Source organism: Tupaia chinensis, unplaced genomic scaffold (genome assembly GCF_000334495.1).
Source record: "Tupaia chinensis unplaced genomic scaffold, TupChi_1.0 Scaffold000429_1, whole genome shotgun sequence".
NCBI lineage: Eukaryota > Metazoa > Chordata > Mammalia > Scandentia > Tupaiidae > Tupaia > Tupaia belangeri.
In genome coordinates, this window is record NW_006159934.1 from 5342470 (window position 1) to 5362935 (window position 20466).

Sequence of the window (20466 nt, forward strand, 5' to 3'; positions counted from 1 at the left end):
CCTGCTGAATTTATCAATTCTGTAAGAAGTTGGATTTCACCACTTACGAATCAGGTGGGTAAATCTTAAACTAGTGTTTACATTGCTGTATCTGGGACCACCCAAAGAAATAACTTTACTTCACAATTCCTTTCTTCTTGTTTTTGGTGATGTTGCAGTGCTCTGAGGTTTTAATCGAGAGTTGGTGTCACAATTTCTCATCTGTTTGGGTCCCAGGGAACCACAAAACTTCTATAACGACAGCCTTTGGAAATGTATTGATTTCAGAGACACGGGCATGTGATTCCACATTCTTTGTTTACTGACAGATGAGCTTTCTTGCTTATGTCCTCATTCTGTCACGTTTTCACACTGAAGCTGCAGGGAGAGGAGCACGGGATCTGAGAGCTATCAGGGATCTTAGAGCTTCTTCAGTTCATGAGTCTATTTAACTTATCCATGGGAGCTTTCTGGAAGGAATTTGTCTGAGGCCATCCATTTGCCAGGGTGGAACAAGCTTCAGATCTGGTTTCTGGACTCCTGGCTCTATGCACCTATTTGCACCATGTCCTCAGTGTATTGAGCTTCACTTATTTTTCTGTTGGGATAATTGCTTTTCCATCACAATCACTAGAATAAAAGTGATTCTTGGAATTGCTCCTTGAAAAAGTCACCTGTACCTGTTGCCTTCTTCCCTTCTCCTCTTGGCCACTCTTGGACCTACTCCATGCTTTGATTCCCTGACATTGAACCTGCGAAAGTTACTGATGCCTTGACATTATCCAAACCAATGGTCACTTCTCGGGCTCCACCATTTCAGGTGTTCCTTCTACATTCCTCTCGTTCTGGCTCCTACATGTTGGAGTGCCCCATGTTCAATATTAATATTCAGACTTCCTTTTACTCTGTGTATCTTTTTTTTTTTTTTTGGAGACAGTTTTGCTATTGGGCATAAGCACTCGCCGGAGAAACAGAGAGAGAGAAAGTGAGAAATCCCCCCTCCCCAGGGGGAACGGTCACACCACAATCCCCTCTCTTCCCTTCTCCTCTCAGGATTTTGGCCCTACACACACACATGCCCAGCATGAATTTCAAGCCACCAGGGCTGGGATTCAAACCACAGTCAGCCATGTGGGAGTCTATTGCCCTAACCACTATGCCACCTGCTGGTCCTTCTCTGTGTAGCTTTACTGCCTAGGTAGTCTCAAAGTACTTGTCTTTAAATTCTAATTATATACCACTGAATCCCAACTTCATGTCTCCAAACTTACCTTTTAGCTGACCTCCATTTCATATGTGTGTGTTTTGCATGTCTAGTGGGCATATCTGATTTAATATGTCCCAGCCAAGTTCTTGATTCTGTGGAAGACCACCTCATTACCTAAAGCTGCTCTGCTTTTCCATCTTCAGTAAATGGCACCAATATTCAACATTTTTTGGTTGCTCAGGCCAAAAATGTAAAACTGAGCCATTCTTGAAGCCTCTCTTTTTCTCATATATCTTGGGATAAGCCGAGGTTTTGCTGATATGGACCAAGTTCAGTTAGGTTTGATTCTGAGCTACAGGTTGAATCCAGCTACTCCTTGTGTTTCTCTTTCCTCTTGGACCAGAGGGCCTCCCTAAGCGTTGTCAGGATGATGCCAGGATGACGGGGTCAAATCCAGCAACCCAAGCCCATTTCTAGCCTCAGTTGATGTCACATTCACTTGGATCTTGTTGGCTAAAGCAAGTCTCATGGCCAAGTCTAAACTCAAGGGGTAGAAAAGTATACTCTGCCTAGAAAAATGGTCAATACTAATATTTAATGATGTGGAGATGTATATTCCTCTCACCAGTGTAGAAAAATGGCAGAAAGTATATATTTGCTGAACAACAACAGAAAATCAATGTACCATCTTAGATCAGTGTTCAGAAGAGGAAATTTACTTAAAAGAAAATGGAATCTGGGACCAGCAGTTAGTGTAATGGCTATGTCGCTGGACTCCCATGTAGTCGACCGTGGTTCGAGTCCTGGACCCGGTGACTTAAACTCACGCCGGGCGCGTGTGCGTGGGTGCCCAAGATCCCGAGAGGAGAATGGAGGAGAAGGGATTGCGGCATGGCCATCCTCCCTGGGGGGTGATTTCTCACTTTCTGTCTCTGTCTCTTTCTGTCTGGCGAGTGCATGCGCCCTATAGCAAAAAAACCTCTCAAAAAAAAAAAAAAAAAAAAAGAAAGAAAAGAAAATGGAATTTTGTTAATGGGATCTTGTTTTATAAGGAACCAGAGGTATGATTTTTAAGATTTGTAGTGCTTCTGGGACCAGCAGTTGGCATAATGGCTATGTTGCTGGACTCCCGTGTAGTCGACCGCGGTTCAATCCCCGGACCCGGTGTTAAACATGCCGGGTGCATGTGCGTGCATGCCCAAGATCCTGAGAGGAGAATGGAGGAGAAGGGATTGTGGCATGGCTACCCCCCTTGGGGGAGTGATTTCTCACTTTCTGTCTCTCTGTCTCTCTTTCTGGAGAGCACACGTGTCCTATAGCAAAAACCTCTCCAAAAATATATATATATATATATATTTGTAGTGCTTCTGAATACTTCTCTTAGAATAGGTATTTTGTTATTGTTTCTAGGTTTTATAAATTAGTTAGAGATGGTGGTTGGCTCATGTGTGATAATTTGGGGGGGCAAGGAAAGTAGCAACGTTTTCCTAGGGTGATTCACTTCTGCGTTGCGTGACTCTTTCTTATTCATCTTCTGATTTCATTATTTGCCCTCTATGACATGATCAGAATTGTTTAAAAACTGTGGATCTGTACATATGATATTAGACATTTATGCACTTTTTCCAGAACTGGTGAAGGTTCGTGCTACTAACCTTCACTGTCCTGCTCTCCCCCTTCTCTTTAACCCCTCTCATTAGGAACAAAATCTTAGGAGGAGGGTTTAGGGCATGAAAAGTGGAGGAGGGAGAATCTCCTCTAGAAACCGTTTGGACTGACAAGTGCTGAGCGAATGCGGCAAATGGCCTGGTGTGCAGTGTGTGTGCAAGTGTAATGCCAGCAAATTCCTAAGACTACAGCAGGGGCCTTTCTTCAGTTCAGCGTAGTTCTCAACCATCCCTAAGTCAGCTTTTTTCCCCTCGTGTAGCTTTCTACAGAGAGAGAGAAAGTGATGAGTGGCTAAGGGAGACAATTGACCTGTGCAGTGAACACCTTCCATCCATCTGCTCCATGCAAGTCCTAGTGGTGGCCAACTCTGTTTTATTAGAAATAGTCTTTTCTCTTATACATTCAGGCATTTCAGCGGCCAGAGCTGGACTAAACCAGAGATATGTGTTTATCACCTCCACTTCCAGGAGGATATTTGTGCCGGTGTTTGGCACCAAAGGTGAGATTCAGGCCTCTTCGATCCTTCTCCTCACAGTGGCGTGAAATCTGAGAGTGCATTTCTTAAGACACGCCTGGTAGTCTGCAATACAGAGACCTGAGTTCTAGATCTACTAGTAACCGTCTTCAGTGATCTGTTGGGAACATATTTCATCCTCATTGGGCGTCAATTTTTCTTATCCACTGAATGTGGATAAGGCTGTTCTGAGCGTCAAATTAAATAATCTTTGGAGAAAGATTCCAGGAAGTATAAAGTTCATAATACATGTAAGACATGTCGTTTTGAATAAAATTGCAGTTTGAAAATTTATGGACAGTTTGTTCCAAAGGCACTTCAAGCACATAAGAATGATTCATACCTCTTAGAACTGCAAATGCTGCATGAACAGTTCGGTTAATGGGCAAAAATGTACCTAAAGTATTCTGGGCTCTGGGGGGAGCACAAGTCCAGACACCTATTAGTCATTGTTTTATCTTCTAGGACATGAATCCAACAGTGAATGACCATGCGTTATGAACTGAACTGTGGCCTCTAAAAGTTTGTGTCTTGAAGCCCTAACCCTTATTGTGATGATATCTGGAGATGAGACCTTTGGGAAGTAATTAGGTTTATTTGAGTTCATGAAGGTAGAGTCCCCATGATAAGATTAGTGCACTTGTAAGACGAGGAAGAGACACCAGAATTTCCTTTCTCTGTCATGTAAAGATATAGCAAGAAGATGACCATCTGCAAGTTGGAGAGCCCTCACCAAGAATCAAATCTGCTGTCACCTAGATCTTCAACTTTCTACCCTCTAGAGTTGTGAGAAATAAACTCTGTTGTTTAAGCCTCTTATTCTATGGCATTTTGTTATAGCAGCTTGAGCTCACTAAGACAGTATGGGAAGTTTAAAACAATGGTCATATTAAGATGGTTGAAGAAGGAGTTATTACATTTAGCCTAGAAAATATGAGATATAAGGATAGGTCATGATAATGTCTTAAAATATTTGAAAATTATATGAAAGTATAATTATTTGCATGATGGATATAGAAGAGCAAAGTAAAATCACTGGGTAGAAGCCACCAGGTATTCACTTCTGAAATTTTTCCTATGCGAGGTATAATTAAGGAATGTACTCCACTGTAAGTTGGTAAGGCCTTTATTACTGGGGGATATAATACAAACTGAGTGGCTGGATGATTTCTCCCTTCTTCCAGCTCAAGATTCTATATTGGGCAGCTGGTATACTTTTACCCTTTTACTTAGAGAACATTTTATTCAGTTCTTCTTCACCAAGTGGCAACCAAAGCAGTTGAACTCTTACGACTTCATTCAAGATATTAAGACTAATATGACCTTTGGACATCATATTTGGGAAGCACTGAGAATACACTGGCATAGAAAATGTCAGATCATCATCATAATGCCGATGTCAACAAATGTCAGGAACATCATTCTAATATATGAACTAGGGAATCAATAATGGTTTGACATGAGTTCATAAAGCAATGCATATCAATTTCTGAGATGCCACCAGGAGATTTCTCTATCAACATTAGAACATGGTAATATATTTGGCCAGCCCAACTGATAATGCACTTATTCCCTCATTCATTCACTCACTTTGCTCATTCAACATCATTTATGTACACAAAATTTATGAGATGCTTGCTATGTGTCAGGTTATGTGTAAGACACAAAGATGTTTTCCTGTTTACAAGCGGCCAGTGCTCCCATGAATGAACAGTTAGGGGCACACAGCATATGATATCAGTAATGCGATGGTTGAGATTTTCCGTGAGGAGCAGCATCTCACTTTCTGAGTTGGGTAGTGTTCAGAAAGGATTTGCAGAGTTCTGTTGAGAGCAGGAATGACTGGCAAAGGCACAGAGGGGCAGCAGCTTTTTAGAAGTATCAGAAGAGGGTTGGAAGAGCTAAATCAAAGGATGCAGCAGAGAGAGACAGAGGACGAGGATGGGCAGCAAGTCCACTAATGAACAGCTTTGTATATTATGTGAAAACACTTGGATTATTTTCTATTGGCAGCAGGAAGGCACTAATGAATTTTAAGCAAGGGGAGATCAGATTTGTATGTTAGAAAACGCACTCTGAAGACAGTGTTAGGAGTCAGTTCAGTGACTCAAGAAAGAGGTGACTTGAATTTAGATCTAGACGGTGGCAGAAGTGGTGGAGAGGAGGAAGCAGACTTAAGCAATAGGTAAAGAGCAAACATCAAGAGTCATTTGAATAATGAATCAAATATATATTCATATGTACACATATATAAATTAAGTATATTAAAATGTATTTCAGAGTCAGCCAGTGGTGTAGTAGTTAAGGCAGTTGGATCCCATATGTACAACTATTTAGTTTAAATCCTGGACCCAGTGGTGTGGAAAAGCATGCTGAGCAGTGTGCACGCATGCCCCAGAGCCTGCGAGGAGAATGAAGGAGAAGGGATCACAGTATGTCCATCCCCCATAGGAAATGCTTTCTCCCTTTCTCTCTCTCTCTCCATCTCTCTCTCTCTCTCTCCAGCAAGCATGAACACCCTATAGCAATTTTTTAAAAATGTGTTTAATATGTACACATATGTATTAATAGCACCTATATTTAACATAAGTATTATGTATAACATACACACATATTTAGCATCTATATTTAATATAAATATTATGATACATATAATAATTAAAATTCCCATTATAGAGTTTTATATCTATAAGCATTTGTCAGCTGAAGTAATTTTCACTAATAATTGTATCAAAAATGGTGCTATCCTCTCTCTCTGTCAATATTTCCTGACTAGCTTTTCTGTTCCATTGATCTACCTGTCATCCCTCTTCCATTATCTCACCATCTTAATAATTAGAGTTTCTCAATATGCTCTAATAGCTGAAAGGATACCATCCTGGGTATTTCTCAGGTGTCCTTCCTACTTATGTCTATTCCAGAAGAGGCCTCTTCCTCTTCCAGGAGTACTTGGATGTTGGCCAGGAAAAAGCCTGGAATTATTACTCACTGTTAAGCTTATGGCTGCATCTTCCCAATTGTCTATAAATGTTATCAACTTCCAAATGCCTTAGCGTAGTGTGGGGTCTTTCTGGGACTTCATCACCTTCAGGAAGAGTTGAGCCTCTCTGCAAACACCCCCTTAATACATGCCCACCCAACTGAAGACAGGTCATGTGACACACTTGGCTCTTTGGCTAAGAGTGTGTGTGTGTGTGTTTGTGTGTGGGTGGGTGGATGTAATTTTCTCCATCCTGGCTTGTGGCTTCTGAGATGATGAAGAGCTTTATGAGTTGACCAGGCACTAGATTTTATTTTGCTGCACTCTATATTTTCTGGAGTTTGTGTGTCTGGTGTGAGTACCATTCCTATTTCTGAAAGAATAATGCTGGTTATCTGTAAACTCATAAGTTTAAACTGTAACCCCAGTGAAAATTATGTCCTTACTTGTATGGAGAGCGGTAGGAAGGCAGCTTGGAGTTGATTTACACGCTCTGCTTTTTATTTTTGCCACGACTGTAGAGCCTTTGTAAGTTGGGCTGAACCTATGACGGATGTGGGCAGAGTGATTTACTTTTGCTGAATGGTTATCAAACATGTGAACCTCAGAGGATTCCTGGGCTCCACATGAGACAGATGGAGCTGCTCCATTATCTGCATGAGATGCAAAATTAGTCGTTGACTCACATGCACTAGAAGGCAATTTCTAAAATTTCAGAAAGTAGAGATTATTTTTATTACTTAATGCTTGGAAAATTGGATGACTACTTGAGAACAGAAATGTTTTAGAGCCTTACCTTTCAGCATGTATGAAAAATTTCCTCCCAGTCTCCCTGCTACTTTAATGGTTATTGCTTTATTTCCTAATTTAATATGGTATAGAACAATCCCTCTCACTTCTCTACTTTTCAAAAATATGTAATTTTCTCACTTTTGTGTTCTCCTGGGTTAATTGTATGACCTTTTATTATACCTGGGTGAAAAAAAAAATCCCAGAACTGTCAAGTGGCATGGTGGTTAAGGTACTAGATATCTCCATGAATGATCACAGTTCAAGTCCTGGACCTGGCTGCTTGCTTTCTCACTTTCTCTCTCTCTCTCTCTCTCTCTCTCTCTCTTTCTCTCTGGTGAGTGCATGTACCCTATAGCAAATAAAAAATAATAAATTTTGAAAATCACATTTAGAATAATATTAAATCTACACATTAAAAAGAAATTCTATCTTCATAACTTTCCACCTTCCAATTCAAAAATGTGTTTCCCTCTGCCAATTTACATATGTCTATTTCATTTCATTTAGTAAAAATGTCTTGTTTTTTTCTTATTGGTTACAATTATTTCTAGATGTGTTGCAGTATGTATTTCTGTTATAAGTAGATTATTTTAAACATTATATATTCTTTTTTTTTTTTTTTGAAGAGGTTTTTGCTATAGGGCACGTGTGCTCGCCAGAAAGACAGAGAGAGACAGAGAGACAGAAAGCGAGAAATCACCCCCCAGGGGGGCTGGCCATGCCGCAGTCCCTTCTCTTTCATTCTCCTCTTGGTATCTTGGGCACGCATGCACATGCGCCCAACATGAGTTTAAGCCACCGAGTCTGGGACTCGATCCATGGTCGGCTACATGGGAGTCCAGTGATATAGCCATTATGCTAACTGCTGATCCCTAAACATTGTATATTCTAATTGGTCATTGTCAAAAAAAAAAAAATACAGTAACACAAGATCTCTACCTGCTCCAGCCCAGGTCTCCTTACTGAGTGGCTGTCTTACCTCCTGCCTCATTTCTTTACCACCCTAGGAAACCTCCCTTCACTGATATGATTGTCTCAAAGGTCACCAGTGCCCTTTCACTGCCATATCAAATGACCCTTTTCAGGCTTGATTGCTCTGTGACATTCATCAGCATAGACTCTCTTCTTCTTTATGAATATAAATACACTATGATACTTAGTCTTAGCTCCTCTTTATTTGTTATATGAGTTGGTAATGGAAATTTAACTTTCTTCCTTAACATCAACTATTCAGTTTGTAATGATGGCTCCAAGTTGAATCTCCAGAGTTAATGTCTATTCTCTATTCATTCATTTACTCTACAGTTTTTAAGTTTATTTATTTATTTCTTCTATGAAAGAGAAAGACAGAGTTAAGAGAGAGAAAAAGAGAGACAGATAGACACACAGAGACAAGCATCCCCAACAGGGTCTTCATACTGCTATCCACCCACCCAACCATAGCCAGCCAGGATCAAGGGTACACAGGGAGTACAGGAAGACCTTGGGACACGAACCCAGGACCTTCCCATGTGGCCTCAGCATCACAGAGCTCCATGGTGCCATTATTTATATGCCACCATGGCTGGCTTACTAAATAGTTTTTGATAAATTTCTGCGTGTCAGGCACCGGAGTGACCATATTCTTGCACTTTAGGAGAATACCTGACATGGTGCCATGGGAGGAGTCTTCCCAGTGGTTCTGTGTAAGATGCTGTATCTGCAAGGCCCTGGAACAAATGCTGGCTCATGCAGAGGGGGTGACTGAAGAGAAGGTAACCAAATAGTTACCAAGGTTTGGGTGCAGTTAAGGGGAGCTAATAAGAAATGACCAGTGATGGCGAATTATCTTAGAGCCAACCACAGCAGGGGAAACAGTTGCCACCCTGGTGCCTGAAAGGACTGAAGGGAGTGGTTAATAGAATGTATGCACAGCTATAATTCTAGGAGAGGGATGCCTGATGAACACTGTGTTAATTTTAGAACCTTTTGTTACGTTACAGGAAAAAAAAAGTCCTGTTCGAAATTATGTTAAACCTATACATTGAAGAGGAGAAATTGTATCTTCCTAACATTCCATCTTGCAATTCAAAAACATGTCTCCCTCTGCCAGCTTATATATGTTTTTATTTTATTCCACCTAGGGCAGTATCTGCCAAATGAAAGCCCAGCAGTAAGGGAGCTTGAGGAATATATCCTACTTTCTCCGTCTTTCCATCCACCAGACTTTTCAAGGTGCCTATTGATTAAACCCTACCCAAAACCAGGGGGAAGAAGAACCCTTGAAACTGACCAGATGGGCTTCTCTCCTGGGACATGCAGCAAGAAGAAAATACGTAGAGAATAGATCAGAAGAGAACACAGAGACTATTTGTTATAGATACTGTGGGACAACTGAATTCAATCTGTTCTTCCCCTCTGTATCTCCAGTTTCTTTCCTAATAGTACAACTTGACATTTTTGTTTGTTTCCAGCTCAAGTAACTCAGAAGGTAGCACTTGAAAGAGAAAAAGGACTAGTTCTCCCAGGCCTGATGCAGAACAGCCACCCCATTCTCTTCCCTCTTTCCTCTTTGACTGCTGCTGCTTCCTCTTGCCTTTCTGACGCCTGTGCCTACAAGATCTTACCAATTTGCAGAGGCTACAACTACTTCTGGAAAAAGAACAAGGGCATTTTTAGGAAATAAGGTTTCCTGGGTATTTTAATTCTTCCTGACTTGCTCCAGTGGCAAAATTTCCTGCTAAGACCAACGTAAACTTTGTTGGTGGACTTAGAGACTCTGATTTATCTTTGCCAACAGTTTCCAGGGCCTGCTAAGTAAGCACTTAAAATGCCAGTGAAAATTTTTGCTGCCTTGTTGAACCTTTCTGGCAGATTAAATTGGGGGGAAAATGGGAGCACATGGACCACGAAATATATAATTCATAGTTGTCATCTTGGAGTGTGAGGAATGATCTTTTTGTGGATTCCTAAGTGGCTGCCTTTTATAATGGAAGAAATAGCACCACAGAAAGGGGAAAAATCTTATTGGGAGCCATCATTCTCCTTGTGTCCTTGGTTGAATTAGCATGCATTCCTAGTCTTTAATTTCTCCACCATTTTATAATACATTCCTCACCCTATCTCTTCTGCCTGCATTGGGAAGTCTATACAAGGGAACATGCTGGGCAAATAGAGCTGAGAGGCACTTTAGATCTGAGGTAGAATTTAATCACTTGGAATTGGAAACTATTTAGATTGAACAAAAGAAATGTCATACTGTCAAGTGAAGAAAAAGGCATGCCAAAAACCAAAAAAACCTCATTGTAAATGTATATTATGAAAAACAGTCTGCTTGGATTTCAATTAGTTTTTGCACCAAAGTAAACTTTGATTCCATTTTTTCATGAACTTTTTGAAATTCTCTCTTCAATGAAGTGGGAGGAAGAATCAGAGGTTTTCTGTGGAAGTAGCTGAGTTAATCAAAGGTCAACTCTTTCTCATTATGATAGAATCTCCTTCTTTGACCCTGGGGTGCCATGCTGGCAAGAAAAACAGAGACTGAGTTTGTAGTTTTTGAGAAAAGTCCTCAAGTACTGGAAGGGAAAAAGGGAAAGTTCAGAGTGAACAAATTAAAGCATACAAAATAAGGAAAAACAAAAACCATGGTTAGTAATCTCTTTATCATCTTTTCTGTTGTGCAGTATTTCACACATTTTACAAAAGGTCTTTAAAGAATTCATGGATAATACATATTATGAAAAGACCATGCACAATTTTCAAAACGATTTGCACCAAAATAAACTTGAACTTCAATTCACATTTTCCATGAACTTTTTGCTGTCTCTTTGTGTTTCTGATTTGTCAAGTTATAATCACGTACTGAATACTAGCCTGATCCACCTCCTAGCTTTACAGTGGAGAATTGTCAATACCTTTGAGGTTCTTTGTGTGTCCTTCCGTCATGAATCATTCTCTTTTGTGCTGCCCTTTATTATTTCATGACTAAACTGAACTTCAATTAATTTTTTGAAACTTCATATAAATGGACTTACATGAATTTTTGATGCCTTGCTTTTTGCTTTACATTAAGCCTGTGAGATTCAGCTATATGATATATGTATCTGAAGTTTATTCATTTTCATTGTCACATAGTATTTCTTATGAATATATGAAGGTACTTTAAAAAGCTTGTGGGAAAATGGAATTAAACTGTAAATTTATTTTTGGACAAAAGGTGTTGAAATTCATTCATAATTTTTTTTTCATAATACTGACTTTCCATGAACTTTTTGAAATCCACTTACACTACCATTTATTTGTAATTTTTTGTTATTTTTCAATGTTGGTTTCTTCCTGTTTACAAAATTTCCTGGGCAGAGTGATTTAAAAACATGTGATAGTGAAAATGTGTGTGTGTGTGTACATCGGGATGGGGAGGAATATTTTATTCTATCTCTGTTACTTTTGAGTGGTCAAATAATTAATTCTTCAGAGCTTTCATTTCTTTATCTCTAAAGTGATCTAAAGTAATATCTACCCTATCTAGTAGAAAAATTGATATGAAAGCATTTTAAAAACTTTAAATCCTAAACAATGATCATTAGTAGATGGAGAGAGTAAACAGTTGGATTTATAAAGACAAGCAGGAGGCTGAAACACTTGGTTCTTATTAAGATGATTCTCCATTTCTTAAGTCCCTATTCCTAGAAGTTTTGAGCTTCAAATACAGCTTAAGTGAACAAGTATACTCTCACTTAGTTTTCTATAAAAGAGAAGAAACAAGTTTTGGTGGCCAGATGCCAGTGCAGTGGTAAAATGTGACTTCTGCAAGGATGACCCATACAAAAAGGTTCTGGGCTCACATCTAGAGACCTCCCTGGGTTCACTGAGCATGTCCATGCCCATGATCAAGAGCTGGCTGAGGCTGGGGGTGGGTCGTGGCATCAAGACCCTGTTGTGGGGGACTGAGGCCTATCCATCTTTTTCCTTCCTACTCAACACATCACTCTGGGCTCTCCTTCATGGCTCTGGCCCCCTCTGCTAATGGCTTTTAAGTCTTTAACTCAGGTTTTCTGTGCTGTCTGTATTTCCATTCTCTTTGTGTGTGTGTGTGTGTGTGTGTGTGTGTGTGCGCGTGTGTGTGTGTGTGTGTGTTTCCCCAACTGGACATTTGACACTGTCTGAATGTCCCATGGATCTCTCGTACACCACATATGAAGAACAGACCATGTATTATCCAACTTTCTTCTGTGCCCTGTCTCTGTGAGTGGTGTTTATCATGAGCCCACAGCCTGGAAACCTCAGTCTCACTTACTTCTTCCCTTTCTCTTGCCCTTAGCACTTATTTGTCTCTTACTCTGTGATGGTATCTCTTAAAAAGTTGTCAAATCTTTCTCCTCTTTTGATAACTACCTTAAAATGAGGTTCTTTCCATCTCTTGCCTGGACATCACAACTAGCCTCATCATCTGTCATAGAGCCCAGTTTTGATATTTGTTTGTTTGTTTTATTTTGTTTTGTTTAGTTTTTTTTTTCATAGGGTTTGTTCACTCTCTGAAACAGAGATATGAGAGAGGAAAAGTGAGAAGTCATCCCCCAGTGGGCATGGCCATGCCACAATCCCTTCTCTGTTCTCCTCCTGGGATTTTGGACACACACTAATATATACCCAGCTTGATTTTCAAGCTGCCGGGTCCAGTACTCAAACTGCAGACAGCCATACAGGAATCCAGAGCTTAACCACTACACCACCTGGTGGACCCTTAGAGCCCAGGTTTTATCATCATTTTTGTCTCAAATATAGACAGAGTCCACATCTTCTCTTCCTTTAGCCACTTTCTCTTAAAGCTTATTTATTTCATGAGAGAGAGAGAGAAGCACTGCCAATAGGATGTCATGCCACAATCCCCTCCGACTTTCCTAGCCTGCATCATGAGTACACACCTTACATGTACAGGCTGAGCAGGGACCAGAATTCGTGATCTTCCAAATGGGTCCATCTTTGATTGAGCGGCATGTTATCTCTACACCACTGAGCTGGCCTAGCCATGGAACCTTTACAAAGTTCCTACATTCTCAGACTCACTGTCCTCATCAGTAGATTAGAAATCATAATAATACCTTCCCTATGAGCTTGTCAGGAGACTCGGTGGAAAAGTTAATAGACTGTGTAAAGCACTTCACAGGGATCCCAGCACACAGTATGTGCTAAATAATAGTGGCTATCATTAAGTTCGTTTCTGGGCCCATCCTTGTGCCACCCACTTTCTAGGTAAAACTGAAAAACCATGGTTCAGATCTTATTATTTTCCCTCTTGATGTCTCTTCTTGTTGCTCAGAGGTAAAAATCTAAGCTCAAGAGAACCAGGGTTGCATGATGATTTTTGAGGGCCCTGGGCACTTTCACCCACCCTCAAGGGTCCTTCCTCCATTAAAAAAAATAATTAAAATGTATATTTTATGACTGTTTCTGTTATTGCCTTGAATGCTCTTTGAAGAGCTCATATTCTAAAATGACAAAACTCTTGATTTCTGGGTTTAGTGAAAATTAGAACTACAAGCACTTGTGTAGTTCAAGGTTCTGGGTTAAGATTCCTCTTTTTTCCTTTACTTTGAGCTCATAGAGAGACCATGTTCATGGTTGTTTCATTGTGTGGATCCTTGGATTTTTCTTTTGCAAATAGTCCCACCTTTCTGTCAGAGTATATGTGTAAAGAAATCCAGATACTTGGGTTTCAATTCTATTGGTCGTCGGGAAAGTCATGATGCATTTTGGCATAGAAAAATATGTCATGACTTTTCTGATGGCCCAGTATTTCTCCTGTATCCTGTGTGTGTTTGAGCTCTGAAACCCCATTCTTTAGTTAATGAGCATGCATCTGTCACTCTCTCAGCAGACATAGACCAAACTCCTGATTTTAACTTATCTCTAGGGATTTCCCTCCCTTTCTTGCAAACTGTTATATATTTTAACTATTTTTAAATCATTTTGTTGGTTTGGCCATGGTAGTGTGGTCTGGCTGACATTGCTCCTGAGCAGACTGAGGCCACATATGAGGCCTGGGTTCAATTCCTGGCCTACCCTGTAATGCTGGGCCCAATGCTATTCGCCTATGGTCCCAGCTACTCAGGAAACTAAGATGAGAAGATTGTGACATAGCAAAATTCTGTCAAAAAAAAGTTATTTTATATTATTTCTTTAGGTGTTTTAGTACATTTACAGATGTTTAGCCCTCCATCCTATAGGAAACAGAATAGTCTATCAAAGAATTTTCTTTTTTTTTTTGGAGAGATTTTCACTTTTTTTTTTGGAGAGGTTTTCGCTATAGGGCGCGTGCGCTTGCCAGACAGACAGAAAGAGACAGAGAGACAGAAAGTGAGAAATCACCCCCCAGAGGGGATGGTCACGCCGCAATCCCTTCTCCTCCATTCTCCTCTCGGGATCTTGGGCACACACGCACACGCGCCTGGCGTGAGTTTTAAGCTACCAGGTCTGGGACGCGAACTGCGGTCGACTACGTGGGAGTCCAGCGACATAGCCATTATGCTACCTGCTGGTTCCCTCAAAGAATTTTCTTTATACGTTTATTGAGAAAGTTTACTCATTCCATATATTTCCCCTATTTAAAAGTATACAGTTTAGTGGCTTGTATATTCACCAAATTATACAACTATCACCGTAACATTTCCATAGCACCCCATAACATTTCCATTGCCCCCGAAGAAACCCCATGGACATTAACGGTCACTCCCCATTTTCTCCCCAGATCACCACCAGTCATAAGCAAAGTGAATGTACTTTCTGGCTCTGTAGATTAAGCTACTCTCTGTATTTATATAACAGAATTGCACACTATGTGGTGCTTCGTGACTAGCTTTGTTTACTTGGCATAACATTTCCAAGGTTCATATTGCAGCATATGTCATTACTTTCTTCTTTTTTAATTGCCAAATATCCCACTGTATGGATATACAGGGAATTGTTTGCCCAGTCATCGCTTGATGGACATTAAGTTAATATGGATAATGTGGCTGTGTGCAAGTTTTTGTGTGGACATACGTTTCCATGTCTCTTGGGTAATTACCTAGGAATGGGATAGCTGTATCATATGGTAACTATGTCTGGCATTTCAAATAATAGTTGAGATGTTTTCCAGAGTGGCTGCACCATTTTGCATCCCCACTAGTAGTACTCTATCCCAAGTGAGCTTAAAACCAAACACAGGTGTGCATCCTTGACATGGGAAGAGTCCTTATAGGTCTGTGAGCATGGTAAGTGTGATGCTCTTGGAACTGTTACACCTTGATGTGGGATGAGAGATTAAAGATGAGGAAGTAGGTAGGAAATGTTGGGGTAATCTACTGATAATTCTCAGTTGTTAGAGTCTCTACTGGGATAGTGGCAGGGAGAAGAGATGTCAGAGTTTCTGAAGAGCCTATTAGACAGTGGAAATGATTCCCTGGCAGAAAGATGATGTTCATCTGAGATCGACTGAGCTGTTTGCTCAGGCTTGGTATTGTATAAAATAAATTTCTGTTTTCAGAGAAGAAACAGAAATGAGAATCCAATTTTACCATTATGTGATGGAGATCCTTCCAGGTCCAAGCAGATAATGTTGGCCTCTGACTCCTGGGGATGTCTCCTAGAGGGTTGTATCCTTCTAGGATCTATACGCTGCCTACTATGAAAGCTGAGGGAGTCTTTCTGTCAGCAGCAACAATGAAATACTGGATATTGGATTTCAAGCATTTAAATGGATCAAGTGCCATGAGTGTGTGTGTGTGTGTGTGTGTGTGTGTATCCATGCATGTAAATGTGTGAGTGTGTACTGAATAGTTCGAGCTTTCCAAATGGCAAAAGTGGATAAGAGCCCCTAACAACAAAAGTTTTCTAGCTAAGTAGTAAAACCTCCCATAACTCTAGGATTTAAAAATTGACCATCAAGCTGTTTATCATATAATGGAACCATAGGTATAAAGCCACCTCCATCCTGGGAACTTGCAATTGCTCAGTGAGGCTTGTTACAATGGCCTCCTACTCTACTTTGCATAGTTATCACCTTTATGGGTTATTTCTTTTTCCCCTCTGTGATTTATTCTAAAACATGTTGTATTTCTCTTTGCCATTTAGATGAAATTTAAATAAAACCATTAGGTAAAGAGCTGTGTCAGACTGTTACACACTTTTAACTCGTGATAAAAATCAATCTGTATGTCATTCTCTGTTCGAGTGAAGTAAAAACACCTGCAGTTTGACAGTGACCTGTTACTTGTTCTTATCCTTATCCCAGGCTCCTCCTGGCATATTTTACATTATTGTAATTGTCCCTCTGATAAAAGAAAACAGGCCCAAATCATAGCCCCAGTTGTCCCATTAATGGTGTCTTCCTTGGTCCTTCCTTCTCCCTATTTAGTAGGTCTTTCCCCCACCCTTTTTTCTTTTTTAAAAATTTGCCTGAGGCACATGTGCTCTCAGGAAAGACACACACACACACACACACACACACGTACACAGGAAGAGAAAGTGAGAAAGCACTCCTCAGGAGTGCTGACCACACCACAATCCCTTCATCTTTCTTTTCTTTTTGGATTTCGGGTGTGTGCGCATACATGCACTCAGTATGATTTTCAAGCTGCTGGAATCAGGACTGAAACCACATAGTCGACCATATAGGATCCAGTCTCCTTAACCAGCATGCCATGGGATGGCCCAGTCTTCCCCATGTATCTGCTCCCAGCTCACTCCAGTTCCCAAAGGAGAGAGAGAATCCTAATTGAGAATCAGTCTTTAGCCCTACAACTCATGGTTGCCTTGACCTCCCTCTCAATAGAAATGGTTTCAGGACATTTACCTGGGTGGATAAATGGAGTGTACATCTTTTTCTGTAATGTTGAAATTTCCACTGAAGCTGTATCTGAGGCTGAGACACGCATTTTGGTATGATGATTTTCACATCATCCTTTTTTCCTCCCTTTTTCTAGGTTTATCCAAATCGCTTGGGCTCATTGAAGGTTATGGTGGGCGAGGCAAAGGAGGCCTTCCTGCTACCCTTTCCCCGGCGGAAGAAGAAAAGGCCAAGGGACCTCATGAGAAATATGGATACAATTCCTACCTCAGTGAAAAAATTTCACTGGATCGTTCCATTCCAGATTATCGGCCTACCAAGTAAGTTCTGATTCCGTCATTCAGAGAGCTTGCTTGGTTGTGTGGGTGGGTATAGTTGCCAAATCTGTGATGTTTCTCATGTTATTTGTAGCTAGCAGGTGGGGTTTATATCTTTTTCAGTTTTCTCCACAATCAATAAACTGAGGACTACCGTTGCTTATGACATATTAAATGAAAATGCTAAATTGTTATAAAACTGATCTAGAGACATAAAGTCCTCAATGCAAAAAGTTTCAAAATATAACAAAGAGATCTCATTACCTAGAGATAGTAGCTGTTAAAGTTTTACATTAATTCCTTTGAGTCTTGTCTATAAAGAATATGAACATATGCTATATTATTTTTATCTTTTTAATTTAACATTTTACCCTGAACATTTCTGATGTGGTTGATTATTAATATTTCTATCATTGGAAATTTGGGTTATTTTAATTTTTTCTTTATCATATATAACACTGATAAGTATTTTTGCATATCTTTATTTATATTGAACTGATATATGTATTTCCGTAGTCCACACTTCTAAAAGTGCACTCCTAAGATTACAGTACAGGAAGCTCTAGATATATGTTTGAATAGTGTCCTCCAGAAAATGTATAGCAACGTATACTCCTATTGAAACTTTTCTAGACACTTCCCATACTGGGTACTAGTATTTAAAAAATGCAATGCCAAGTTGATAGATTAAAAAGTAAGTCCCATTATTGTTTCTTTTTCCTTTTTTCTTAATTAACATATCATAATTGCACATATTTGTGGGTACAATGTGATTTTCAGTACAAGAATGCAATTTGTGATGATTAAACCAGGGTGATTGGTATACCCTTCACCTCAATATTTGTCATTTCTTTCTATTGGGAACATTCAAAATTCCTTTTTTTAAAAAAAATTACTTTGAGATATGCAAGAGATTGCCCTTAGCCATATTCACCCTACAGTATTCTATAACAGTAGAAATTATTTCTTTTATCTGTCTGTAATTTTGTTTCCATTAATCAACATCATCCTAACCATCCCAGCTCCCTGAAGTCAAATTGTTTCCGCTTACTTTTTTATTCCACATTCTTCCATTTGAAAAGGTTTGGTTGCATCTTGATTAGCTTATGAAAGCCTTTATTCTGTGCTCAGAGTTGAGAAATATTTATTTTCTCCCTGTGAAATACAGAAAAGAGGTTGGACATAGAATGAATATGCTAGAGGAAAAGCTCCTGTTTTCTAGGCAGGGTTCCACCTTGGCTTCTCAAACAGTTTTCTGTTTTCTGTCCGATTTGTAGTCGGTCTCTCTTCTCATTTAGAGTGTGCCCTTGCTTGGAGTAGATTATTTCTTTTTCAAATGGATTTTGTACAAATCAGTTAAGTATCCTGGTTACTGAGAAAAATAGATTCAAGATAAAGAAAATTATCTTAAATGGATTTAAAATTGCGGCATTAGCTGAGAAACCTGTTAAATCTCTCTCTGTGTCTAATAAGCATATATTCATTTTGAATCACTAGGAAAATATACATCACCCCCGTTGGCAGCTATTTTGTGTTCCTGGACTTTTGCTCACAAAAACATCTGGCTGTTTTCATTTCCTGGTGCTCGCTGATTAGCCTGTCTTATTTGGATGTTGGCAAATAAACATGGCCATATTTTTTACACTTCCGTGAGGATGAGAATGCCTCCAACATAGAGCTCACTGGAAATGGGTCATTTGAACAAGTATTAGTGAGCACCCCAGAGTTCTGCCAGAGGTTTTCCCCACGCTAAAGATAGAACGTTGCAGGAGATATGGTTCTTGTGTACTTACTTCTTAACTGGAGAAGAAGACAGATAAGCAGAAGTAGGTTAGTTTCATTTGGGTGCTCTTCGTGTGTGTGCCTGGCAACAGATATGTGTAGGATGTGCAGGGAGGGTCTGAGAAAGTTTCCTACTTGAGACTATGCCTGGTCTCAATCTTCAAGGGCCTTGGTGATCCAGGAAGGGGGAACAGCAAGAATATATTTGTCTGTGTGTGTGCGGGCGGGGCGGGGGGGCAGGATAGTGTCAGTAAAATTATGACATTGTGTGCTCAGGGAGGAATGCATAGCTTGGGAATGCTGTGTGCTATGACATGATAGCTTGAATATACCATTTATGTCTGGTCTTTTCTGAAACTCTACTGACATGACAATAAAGGAATAGTGAGGATGAAAGTGAAGGAAACCTGGATAGGTTAGGGATGACAGCAGAGAAGAGACACCTGTAAGATTTTAGAAGCTGGAGAGAGGATGGAGAATGGTAACTGATAGAGCAAACTGCTTGAGGTGGGGAGAGGAGATGGCTTAGTCAGTACCTCAGAGACTCAGAAATTGGAGAATCTAGGCATTTCTGATGGCTGGGAGGTAGATTTGAACGAAGGGATTCCAGATCATTTCCATCAGCTCTGCACAGCCAGAGACTGTCCTCTTGCACTTGTTAGAATGTGGCAGATTGGGACCAGCAGTTGGCGTAATGGCTATGTCGCTGGACTCCCATGTAACCGACTATGGTTTGAGTTGTGGCCCCAGTGGCTTAAACTCATGCCAGGTGCATGTGTGTGTGTGTGCCCAAGATCCTGAGAGGAGAATGGAGCAGAAGGTATTGCGGCATGGCCATCCTCCCTGGGGGATGATTTCTTGTTTTCTGTCTCTCCAGTGAACACATGCACCTAAAGGGCCCACACCCTATAGCAAAAACCTCTCCAAAAAAAAAAAAAAAAAAAGAAAAGAAAAAGAAAGGAATGCAGGAGATTGCTCATTGGAGAACGTGAACTTTGGCTCTAGTTCATGGAGGTATCCTAGGATAGTAAGGCTGCGTACTAAATAGGGAGGTTCTCCAATATCATTACTCTCACCCCTCCCAGGCTATCTCATACCCAACAGGAGTTGGAAGAGTCTACTCAGAAGAGACCATTCAGCCAAGGAAAAGTCAATAGATCTGATTGGGGTACCCCAGTATAGCTTGGTTCTCCTCATTAAGTATTAATATGGCATGCCTGGTGTAAGCTCCATCCTTCTACACAAAGCTGTCTTACTCTAAAATAAGAAATGAACAGCAGATTCCCTAGACATCTCAGCAAATTCTTTGTTAAAAATATCTTAACAACAACCATAATTTAAAAACTAGAATTAATGACTTCAAGAGATCATGAAATTTAAAAATTATTTTTATTCATGATACAGGGCACATGTACAGGTAGA

The 20466-nt window shown here is 40.1% G+C and overlaps 1 protein-coding gene across 1 annotated transcript in view; it reads left to right on the top strand.

Annotated features, from left to right (window-relative positions):
• The window catches only part of GALNT17 (polypeptide N-acetylgalactosaminyltransferase 17), a 486325-nt gene that overhangs the window by 157445 nt on the left and 308414 nt on the right, over window positions 1–20466 (top strand). Inside the window, exon 2 of the mRNA XM_006155012.2 lies at window positions 17082–17265. Coding sequence (XP_006155074.1) covers window positions 17082–17265 — 184 coding nt within the window. The remainder of the gene's footprint in view (window positions 1–17081; window positions 17266–20466) is intronic.